Genomic DNA, 12,407 nt, shown 5'->3' on the forward strand with positions numbered 1-12,407 from the left:
ATTAAGAGTGGGTACGACAATAGACCAACTGGGAGGGATCCAACCACCAACCTTCGTTGATGAGTCCGACCGCACTTACCGTAGAGCTATTGAGGCTCTATTGAGTATAGAAGTAAAGATAGCATAGATGAACATTCATGGTTATCTATGGACATCTCAGACCAATTGCAAAAGGACCTGACTCGTTACCCCTCTGTCAATGATCAAGAATGAACGATCTAACGTGTATATAATAACTGTGGCTATAGAATCAATGTTTCATTGTTGTAATCGTTTTCGTCGTGTAAAGAGCTCCCTAAAAATGCCGGTTTGTGTAAAAACGGTCAACTTAACAAATTTACTAAAAGATTAGGTTACATTTAATTTGTAAGTATTTCTAAGATAATTAAATAAATCAAAATTGTAATAAAAACTGAATTAAGCCGGAATAGCAAAACATCTATTAAGTAATCGAATATTCTGTGTAACAAATTCAAGCGATGTGTTTGTTAGTCTGTGTAAAAACTAAATGTGTATGTATTGTATATCAAAATAGTTGTGTAGCGCAAGGACACAGAATACATTTAAATATTTTCGATGTATTACCTCGATATCTTCAAAAATGACATAATTTTGCTGTTGAATTTGGGTGCGATACAGGCCCATTTGTAATTGGTCAGAGGATTTATTCGCGAACGGAATTACGCACATAGCTGTGAGAGATGCAAAACGAGAATTTACGAATTAAAAAACGCATCTAACCACCCTAAGTGTAAAAGCTAGATCGACCTACGCGAATTTTATTAGTCTTTTTTATATATTAATTGGCCCTTTTTAGACTAACCTAAAAATTAATCCTTTTTTTCTTCGACAAAGTAGACCCTAGTGTTGGAAAGTTTTAAAGAACACAAAACTGCATTGTTACTTACGATTACGTCCCAATTCGAAAAAGGAATAGGGATGTGCCTGTCATAGATACGACGGCCATTTTACAAGAATACGTATACATTTTTAAATGAATTAGGAACACAAAATGGCGGCTTACCTCCGTGATGAGTCACACCTCTCATTCGGTAAACCATTCAACAATCTAAGTAATTTTGGTTATAGAAAGCTAAAACACCAAGACACGGCCGTGTTTTACATAAATACGTATAGGTACTTAAGCAGGGAACTCAAAATGGTGGTGTAGAACTCAATTTTATATTCGCCGGGAAATTTAATAAAATAGAAACAGCTCTAGGTATGTTTAAAAAGTTACGCAATTTACCACGTTAACAAGTTCAGGCAACCAATACAAAAGTGTCTTGATATTTGAGATACCAATCCACAGTGTTTTAAATGATTTGACTTTGATTGACGTCAGATATTTTTAACCGATTTTAAAAAAGAGGAGGTTTCTCAATTAGACCGTATATATTATATATTTTAGGAGTTAATTTTACAAAAAGTGGTGTTTTATTTTTGGGACTTCTTTTACTTTTATCATAATACTTGTATAATTTGATCGATTAAAACTTATAAAATAATTTCCTATTGATGTAATGTAATGTGTTTTCAGGCACGGAGGCAAAGAAACGCCACCGATTTCGCATCTCTAGGATGTTATTAAGAATTTATTGATCGCGAATCGCGATGGCAACCAATTTAAAAGTTATTGCGACGCGATTGTCGCGATGTTCATTTATTTTGGATATTCGAAGTCGCAACGCAGTTTTGTATTTTGGCCCTTCTCAAATCAATGATTTCATTTTCGAAAACTCTATAGGCCAGGGTTGCTCATTCGTTCTGATGATGTTCAATTTAGAGGCATATTTGGAAGGGGTTAGGCAATTTTAAAATGTACACTACCTACCCCTATATACTTAGTTTGTTATACTGTTTTATATTTGACATACTTTGTGAATCACATTAGGTAATGGTAGGGTGCCGATTTTTTGTCAATCCGTGGAATACATAAGTTCTTTTTGAACCCCTATAATAAAATGTCAAAATGTTTGTACTTGCAAAAGTCTTATCAAGTATCAAGAACATTTATTAAGTTGGGTCACTGTATAATGAATGATATTTTCCTTTAAAACAATAATTGAAGTTGATTAATTAGTTAGCATGTATTACTTGTATATATTTTGTTTATTTCGTTAATTATTTATCACTATAAAATTAAATTTTAGTTTATTTGAAGTTTAATAGATGCAGTTCAAATAGATTTTTGATATATGGTTTAAACGCATCGTACTGGAACGCTAAATCACATACCGGTACGTATTTCACAGTAAATAGACATTGCTGATACTTAGCAGCAGACAAAATTGACTGCGGTAAGTAACCTCATTATTTTTAATTTTTAATTTGTCTATGATCACTAATACAATCAAGGTAAAAAGCTTGTCAAATAGAAAACAGCATAATAAGGGTAAAATCGGTTTCTACAGACGTATAGTGCGACATAAAAGAGTAGAAAACAAATGAGGGCGCTGCAGTCACTTATTGTCGTTCATAGGGTAACCCTGTGTACTGTCATCCAGTTGGAATTGCAACAACCTTGATACTTGATAATAATTGATATTTCATTCTATACGCAGGTAATATTATGTTCTTATTTTTAACTAGATGATCTGTTGAAAATAATATTATTATCTAGTATTAATAAATATATTTTGAAAAAACTATCTAAGCATCATGTGATATGGGTACTAAGATAGTTAATTTAATTATTTATATTTATTATAGGATATGGTCCATTTCAGGTCTACTTTTGTACCCCGTATCATTAAAATTAAAAAAATACAAGGATTTTATTAAAATTTATTAAAGTGAATAAATCTAACTAAATAAAAATAAATAAATAAAATTAAAACCCAAGTTTTTGAGTAATATCAAGATGGCGCCCATAGAGCCACTATGACATGACATTTGATAGCAAACGTCAAATCGATTACTGCATTGAAAACGTCATCTATCCGCCATTATTATCCTTAAAAGTGTTTCATTTCTTGGGAGATAATGAATACTATTTCGAAAGAATTAAATTAAATTTGTAGATTTGTATAATTAAAAATAATTAAAAAAATATCTTCTGTTATTTCCGCTACAATTTTGGACCATCTCCTTTAAATAAATGCAAGTCAATCTCATATAAACAAATTATATTCTTCTGGTAATTATACGAATTTCAACTATGGTTTTAATAATTTGACAAAATATGGTGTTGCCACACAAAAAAAAAATCATTTTTTCCATTTTTATTAACTTCTACTCTTTTACGTCGCACCGTAGTTAGCGATCGAAATTAACAACATATCCAAGAATCCAAGATTATGTCGACCTTAGATTTATCATTATCAAGTAATTTCACTTAAATCTTACCTAAACTCGATTAATCTCGATTTTGGTTTGATTTTTCCCTCGATTATATACTCGCTCGATGTGGTGGAAGATTGAAGGTCAGGGTGTCGTTCAGGAAATACTGATCCTGTTCATCATCATCGGGTAAATAATACCCGTAGCTTCCATCATTTGACACCTGGTCAGCGTAAATCGAATTTTTCGGCAAATCACAAGTGAATTCATCCCAATTCCTGTCAATCGATTTTCTCCTCTTAGCGAAAATTATCGATCCATCGAAAGTGTACTCGTCATCGAAATGCAACACTGCGTCATCGTAAAAATAGTTCTCTACCCGCTTATTATTAGTATTCCTCGCAATGTTTTTCATTAGCTTCTTTTTAGCGTAACTAGATTTTTCGGAATCGTAATCATCGACTAAGGGATCGTTGGAGCGATTCTCTGTTCTGATATTCATAGAGTATAGAGAGGAACTGTGAGGGCTTTCGCGATTGAAACTATTCTTGTACGGATCGAGATATCGGTCGTTCGATATGTCGTACGACATCATCCCTTTGCGCAACTGTTCGCGTCGCTTGGCAACTATATCGCGGAAGTCCTCGGGGTCTATTTGGAATTCGTTGGTTTTTGCGTTCATGTAAAGGTAACCCGACGCGGAATTTAATCTTAAGGACTGCGAATGGTTTTTCGATGATGATTTTTCGATGTACCGCGGTATGCTGCCCAATTCGCGGTAGTTTTTGGCCCTCAATTGCTTTATGTTTGTCGGTAAGACGGGAGACAATGGGTCCCGGTATGGTATTGACCTGAAAGAAATTGATTAGTTGATTAATGTTATATAAGACTCAGGAATTTCCGAATTTTATTTCGGTGCCTCAAGACAAGTCTTCGAACAGTGCGTGTTGCCAGTGATGACCTATGGTTCCGAGACTTGGTCGCTAACTATGGGCCTCATAAGAAGGCTCAGTCACACAGCGGGCGATTGAACGAGCTATGTTAGGAGTATCTCTGCGTGATCGAATCAAAAATGAGGAGATCCGCAGAAGAACCAAAGTCACTGACATAGCTCAACGAGTCGCAAAGCTGAAGTGGCAATGGGCGGGGCACATGGTTCGAAGAGCCGATGGATGTTGGGTTCCCAAGGTGTTGGAATGGCGACCCCGCACTACAAAGCGCAGTGTTGGTCGACCCCCGACCAGGTGGACTGACGACATTAAGCGAGTCGCAGGTATTCGCTGGATGCCGGTGGCTCAGTATCGTGATGTTTAGAAGTCCCTACAAAAGGCCTATGCCCTGCAGTGGACGTCCGTCGGCTGATATGATGACGATGATGATGATATAGGACTTCCAACTATCATTTTCAGCCTACTTCAACGGCCAATTAACCCTCATCTGCACGAGACTTCTTTTAACGGACGCTAAAAAAGCGTTCAAATATAGTATAATGTGAAATGAAGGACTTTATTTGAACGCTTTTTTAATATCCGTTAAAAAAACTCTTGCGCGAATGAATGCTTATAGGGCTAGGACTCCTTCTTTTAGTATAGAAGGGATATGAAGCTAGGACTCATCACGCTCCAAAGCAGGTTAAAGCAGGTGGGCGAGGGTGATAATGTTACATTCATTAACGATCTAACAGATATTAATGATAATGATTAGGACCGACGGCTTATCGTGCTCTTCGCGGCAAGACCACCTTTATAACCCTGGACTAAAGGAATCAAAAAAAATAGGAATCAAAAAAACATTTATTTCAACAATTGTGCCACACTTAGCCCCTTAACACTATTAGCACCCGATACCTAGACCACTTAGGCCAAAGGTACTCTAAGCACAACCTTGAAAAAGGATCAAGTTAATATTTGCTTCGTTCAGCATTGTGCTGCTGCACCAAGTAAATGTTGATTGCTACTAAGAATTTCTTATAAGAAAACAGCTAATATTGAGCTTCCAATATTTCAAAGCCCAACCCAGGACATGAAGCCCGGATCATATGATCTGAAGTCACATAGACGATCCACTGTACCAACGAGGCAACCAAAGTGATTAAAGCTTGTAACTTTTATATTCATTTACCATTGAATCTAAGGCTTTAAAAGTTATAAGAAACTTACCGATTAGGTCCGAAACAGTTACACGAACAACTGCATACACTTGGTGAATAGTCATCATCAGAGTACAAAGGAATAGCTGACGCGTCACCTGCGAACATACAAATTTCATTATGAGGGTAGGTATACGAAATATTTTATATATAACTAGCGGACCCGGTCAAGCATCGCTTTGACTTATGTGCACTTCTTCCTTATCCCTACCCTACCCCTAAAATGTTAATTACCTAAAATTAGAAATTGTTTTCGGAAATAGAAACTTTAATTTACACAAAATGAATTTATGAACACACGCTTTAATGGTAATCATTTGTCAATATTTCTGAACCCACGTTTATATGTCAAACATTACATAAATATTATTTGACAGGATGGACATCAAAAGTTTGACAGGTACCAAACAAAGTAACATTTATGGAAAATTATTCATCTTTCATAATTATTTATTCGTTGAGATTTCATTGTTTTTAAGATGTATTCTGCTATTCATGGCGGAGACAAATCCAACGAATCAAAAACCATGAAAATAGGTCCAGCAGATCTCGAAGTGTCGTGACAAACCCGACTTTCTTTTATATATATAGATTCATTACTATTGCGTAATCAGCTGCAACAGTTGTAAGCTAATTGCTTGTGGTTTTTTCATGGCATATGTAGCCTTTAGACCTTCCATTTTTGTATTTTTTTTTTACAGGAAATCCCATATGTAGGCGCGCTTTAGCCTTCTAACATCTATTGGATGACTGAGAGCAAGCGAGCGAGCGAGATGAGCGAGCAAGTTTGTTTTAATGGGTGTTAATGCGATTTTTATAGCTAACTGATATGAGTTCAACCTCTTATTCTATATCATTCATAATCTCATTAGGTATACGAAACTGATTTCGGTAAGTTTCTCAAAGCTTTTAAAATAGTTTTTGGCCGTTTTTTATGCCACTCAACTACACGAACCGGGGTTAGGGAGCTCTTTACACGTCGAAAACGATTACAACAATGAAACATCGATTCTATAGCAACGGCTTTTATAAACGCGTTAGATCATTGATTTTTGATCTTTGCCAGAGGGGTAACGGTTAGCGAGGCAGGTCCTGTTATTAATGGTCGAAGTAAAAAACGGAAGTTATTTATACAAATAATACCTAAATATACATATATAATGTCGAGTTGTGTGTTTAGGAACTTTAAAAACTGTATATACATAAATATGTAATGGTGTGGATGTGTGGAGTGGATAGGACAATAGTCCGGGGGGTTGTGCGACTGACCAGCTCTAATAAGTCTGGAGGGGGCGGGCAGGCGGGTGCCCCGCGCCACCCCGCGCAGCACGGCGCCGTCCGCCGTGATGACGTCACCCTCCAGCCGCACCGCCACTTGTTGCGCCTGGACGAGACAATTCATTTTCAATATGTTAGACTAAAGGTTCTTGGCGACCGGGTCGCATGACCCACTGCTTAGTATGAATTTATATGGAGCACTAAACGAGACCGCGTCGCGCTACCGCCTTAGTGCTCCATTAAGCAGTGGGTCGTGCGACCCGGTCGCGGTCGCAGGACGCGGTCGCCAAGAACAGAAGGCTACCTTAAGAGCCCGTGAACCCCAGATGTTCGTCATTTTATAAAAGCTGAAAGTGTGTCATCTTATGCTGCTACTATAAGTTAAGTACGGCAGCCAATTATGGAGTTTGGACTGTGGTGACTTTGGGAGGTAGCAGGTAGTAAGGACCCTCGTGCTACCTCCGAAGGCCACCACGGTCCATGCTCCATAATTGTACTTAATTATATAATAAAATATTATCAAGAATTACAACACAAATAATTATTAATAATTATAAAAAAACATTATTGCACAAAATCACTAAAGCGACTAGCGGTATTTACGCTGTCTAACAAACAACTGAGCTAAAGTCATTTTTTTCTGTTTGAGTGCAAGTATATAGGCTCCATATGGGACCGCTGCTTAGAAAACTCACGTCCGGGTGACATAAAATATCGGGGACATCGTCTTCGCCGGCGAAGACGATGTGTAGCTTATTTGTGTTGCCTGGGAAGCATTGTTGGTCGTCATGTCATTGTCTGGATCGTGAAGGACGATTTTGGGACGCCTGATTGCAGTTAAATTTAAGTTTGAAGTGTAATTACATATAACACTATTACCTGTAAATACAAATACAGTAGAACCCGCTTAAGACGATCACGCTTAAAACTATTTCCTGCATAATACGTCATTTTACGCCAGTCCCTACAACTTGAGACATGTTTATCATACATTTTGTAACGCTTAATACGATTCGTCATCCCGTTTAATACGCCTACATGTCACACGTTTGTAATTCCAAATGCGATAAATAAATTACAACAGACAGATCAGGACATCATAAAGGTCCTTAAACAAGGTTGCAGGACAAGGCTTATACATGACATCTTAAAGAAATGAAAGACCCTGACAGCAAACGACCCTTGACATGATGCGATTCTAAACTGAAAATTTTGAAGACGCACTGCAAACTATGTATGTGTACATTAGTCGTTATAATTGTTTCACTATCCCCACCCATATCCCGTATAATACACTTTCCCGTCTAAGACGCGGTTTTAGTTGGGTCCCTGCGAAATCGTATTAAACGGGTTCTACTGTACCTCCCCTCCATAATAATGTTACTACCACCCGTTCTCGAGGAATTCGTAACGTGTGTACCTGTTCGGCCTGCTGCTGGTCGCGCTTCTCGTCCTCGGTGTTCATGGTGACGAAGCGCAGCACCAGCAGGTTGAGACACGCGGCGACAATGGCCAGCCCAAACAGTATGAAGATGAGTGCGAACATCACATACGATGGTTTGCGGTTTAGGGCGTTGTCCTTTTGTAATGCCACCATGTCACCGAAACCTGGAATCACCATTATCATTATCAACCCATATTCGGCTCACTGCTGTAGGGTGGAAAGTCATTTACTAGAAAAATGTTGAATGTGCAAGTGGACATAAGAGAAGAGGAAGGCCAAAGAAGAGATGGTTGGATTGTGTGAAAGAGGACATGTGTGTAAAAGGAGTGGATTATGAGTTGACGAGTAATAGAGACGAATGGAAAAGATTGACATACTTTTCCGACCCCACTTAAGTGGATAAGGGTAAGGAATGATGATGATTCGGCTCACTGCTGAGCTCGAATCTCCTCTGAGAATGAGAGAGGTTAGGCCAATAGTCCACCACGCTGGCCCAATGCGGATTGGCAGATTTCACACACGCAGATAATTAAGAAAATTCTCTGATATGCAGGTTTCCTCACAATGTTTTTCCTTCACCGTTTGAGCCATGTGATATTAATTTCTTAAAATTGAAAAGTTGGGAGGTGTATGCCCCGGACCGAAGTCGAAGGCAGAGGTCATATCCACTGGGCTATCACGTCTCTAAAGATTTGTTAATTATAGTTTTTCAATATCTCTTTATCAGACCACAGACCCATGACATTTACAAACACAATTAGTATCATAATCATTATCATCATAATTATCAATCGATGGCCTATGTCCAGATATTTTGTACTTAACCACAGCTAATATCACGTAAAGGAAAGACTAGAGTTGGGTAAGACTACTACTAGGACAACGAGATCTTATGATCCATTTTGTGAGGGGCTCATCAATGAAGTACCACAGCTTTGCTTATGTCTACTTTCAAATAGCATTTTAATTTGCTGTGTTTTCGTCTAAAGGTCGCTACCAACCAACCAACTATCTATTTTCCTGATTGTGTAAGTGATTTTGACGAGCCCAAAAGTACCTATCGTCTGATTGGTCCCGAAGGCAGAAGCAGAAGAGATAGGATATTGCTTAAATAGCTTATAGGCTAATCCCAGACTGTATGACACCCTTTAAATAAGCGAACAAAGCTCAGTTCCGTATACATCACTGGAAAAACACAATTCAAAAACTTCTCCCCTGGGTTCGCAGTTGAATATCTTCTGGAAATTCTTGCTAGAGTTGGTAATGATCTTACCGATGGTAGTAAGAGTGATGAAGCAGTAGTAGACGCTGTCAAAGTAGCTCCAGCCCTCGAACTTGGAGAATGCCGCAGCGCCGCCCGCTATGGTGAGCGACGAGAGCGTCGTCACCACACAGATAAGGTCAACTTCGGACGCGCTCGTCTGCTTGCAGTTCAATGCGCGCTTTATTGACTTTATTATTACGCTGGAATGGGAGAACAGTTCAATGAATCATCATCATCATTAGCAACCCATATTCGGCTCACTGTTGAGCTCGAGTTACCTCTCAGGATGAGGGGTTAGGCCTTAGTCCACCACGCTGGCCCAATGCGGATTGGTAGACTTCACACACGCAGAGAATTAACAAAATTCTCTGGCTATATTTTCGATTCTGCTGCCAAATAGTGGCGGAATCGTCCCTTTTGTCCCATTGCAACAAAAGAGACAGCGATATCGCTGGTCTGTACCCACCTTTTGAGAGTACCGCGTTCGAACAAAAAGTACGTTTTTAAAGTGTCTAGTTATCGCGAAAATTTCAACCACCTTTTTTCCATCTTTTACCAATTAACAAAAGTTTTAATAGGAGTTATGCAAAAGATTACCTGCTAAGTCTATTAACTCTTTCGCCGATACTCTGGAACATTATAAGCCCTAAAGGGATCCCAACAATGGCGTAGAACATCGTGAATAGCTTGCCACCAATCGTCGCCGGCGTGGAGTGACCGTAACCTGTAAAGGCAATTCAATTGTTACAAATGTATATGTCAGCATCGGTCTATTTTAAGGCTAGCTAATAAACCACCTAGACTTGTGCAATTCCTTTTGTACACATATACAGATACTATAACCGTAAACGCCGTATATATTTCCTAAACCCATACCATATAAGGTCATTGTAAAATGTACGGCATCATGTTCAAAATATCATGTAATACGGACAATAATGTATACTAATTATGCCGTCCAAAAATTACAGTTAATATTTGTGTAAATAAATAATTATCGAAATGTACCGCGTAATAGACACAAATGGAGAAGATTGACATATTTTGCCGACGAAGTGGGAAAAGGGATAGGATATGATTATGACTTAGATGGTTTCGAGGATACAGACTGATTAAAATTCAGTCTCCTTAAGATGAGGAATTGGCTTGAATTGAATTGAATTGAATCGCTTTTGCTGGCTCTTGCTTCAACTTACCAATGTCCATGGGCTTGTAGTCTAATAATATAGATTGACAACTGACGGCTTTTGCTCCAACTTACCAATAGTGGTCAACACAGTAGTGGCATAGTAGAAGGCGCCAGTGAACTTCCACTGCTGGCCGGCCTTGTGCGGCTCAGACTTCAGCACCACCGTCTCCATCACACGGAAGTCCTCCTCGGTTATGTTGTACTTTTCTTTAATCATCCCTTCGATTGCTGCAAATAAAAACAAAGATGGCTATTTGGCGATTTTCTGAAAATTGATACAACTTATTGTAAGGAAACTTTTATGAGAAAAAATTAAATCTTTTTAACAAAAGAATTTAACTGACTTCAAAATCACACAAAATATATATATATATATATATATATATATATATATATATATATATATTGTGTGATTTAAAAATACAAATAACATAAACATAGTATGTGCTACCTTTTGATCACTTTGAAGCCGGTGCCAAGACAGTGGCGTATTAATTAAAGCCGTTTCTGAAAGAACCACGGGAAAGAACTGTATTTGTATCCTAAAACTTAATAATTTAATCGGCTTAAGTTAATGCATTACTGTGTTGGCACCGCCTTCAAAGTGATCAGATCAGGTGATTTTTGGATGGTGGGAGGCTTCGGCTGTGGCTTGTTACCACCTTACTGGCAAAGACGCCAAACGATTTAGTGTTCCGGTACGATATTGTGTAGAAACCAAAAGATGTGTGGATTTTCATCCTCCTTCTAACTAGTAAGCCCGTTAATCTTAGATTGCATCACATCATGTGAGATTTTAGTCAAGGGCTAACTTGTAAGAATAAAAAAAAAATATACCTTGTAAAACTTCAAATCTGTTCCTCTCAGTGGTAGACTCGAGGGCGTCAAAGACAGCTGCGCCGACCAGTAGATAAGTGAATGTGCACACAATCAAGGATAGAGTGCGAACATTTTGCTTCTTCATCACTGACTGTGTCCCGCCTTAGGGCAAAACGCCCATAACCACCCCACTATATGTTCAAAATAATACTCTCTCACGCAACATCTCCATAATAAACAGTGCATTTTCATACAAAAACTATGCGTTTCATTTTTGTAACAACATTACTTGTAACACGATTTCCATTTTGTAACAATTTACAATGCACACAGATTAATAAATACGTCTGACATTTAAATATGCTACAGATACTGTTTGGTATTAGTTTAGGAATTGTAACCTTAATTTACAAAATTTGTTACGTTTATCATATTATAGTTTTTTTTTTTGATAGTAGCGTGAAGTAATTGTTTTTTGTAAAAGGATGTCTATTGATAAATTGATCCCTTAATAATAATTGTTCCATTCATCTTGTTCTTTGGCTTTTGAATACTTTACATGTCTTGATTGTTTTTGGCACTTCGTTGTTTTTTGTTAGGATTTTCTCAGTTTTGGTTGCACCTGAAAGAATTTAATATAATTCATGAATTTTTGCAAAAAAAGTTGCCAAGTCGACAACTTCTAAAGATGCTTGGGTACTGGATTGAAATGTGGAGAATCTTTGAGGCATTGTTATAATAGTTTTCACAGAAAAATGCAAAGTAATTTTATTACAAAACATATCAGAGGGAAAACACAATATCTATCTATTGGCAATATTAATCTTGTGTAATTTTATAAACTTTGAGAAGATATGGAGACATTTTTGGACATGTCAAATAAAATCTTGAAAAAAATTGATCAAAGCTTGGTTGGGTCCACTAGTACTATATGAGATATTACAAAAAAAAATTCAATGTCAAGATGCTGTCCAAAAATGTC

The 12,407-nt window shown here is 37.6% G+C and overlaps 1 protein-coding gene across 1 annotated transcript; it reads right to left on the reverse strand.

The window, feature by feature from the left end:
* Window positions 1–1,975: 1,975 nt before the first annotated feature.
* On the reverse strand, window positions 1,976–12,047 carry LOC112056114 (two pore potassium channel protein sup-9; the record flags this gene model as incomplete). Its single annotated transcript, XM_052889307.1, is given in 8 exon segments — window positions 1,976–4,133; window positions 5,442–5,529; window positions 6,701–6,815; window positions 8,130–8,317; window positions 9,427–9,617; window positions 10,015–10,141; window positions 10,679–10,834; window positions 11,444–12,047. Coding segments are annotated over 8 exon segments (1,734 nt in total). The 3' UTR covers window positions 1,976–3,391.
* Between the last annotated feature and the right edge of the window lie 360 nt (window positions 12,048–12,407).

This window comes from Bicyclus anynana, chromosome 25 (assembly GCF_947172395.1).
Source record: "Bicyclus anynana chromosome 25, ilBicAnyn1.1, whole genome shotgun sequence".
Taxonomy (NCBI): domain Eukaryota; kingdom Metazoa; phylum Arthropoda; class Insecta; order Lepidoptera; family Nymphalidae; genus Bicyclus; species Bicyclus anynana.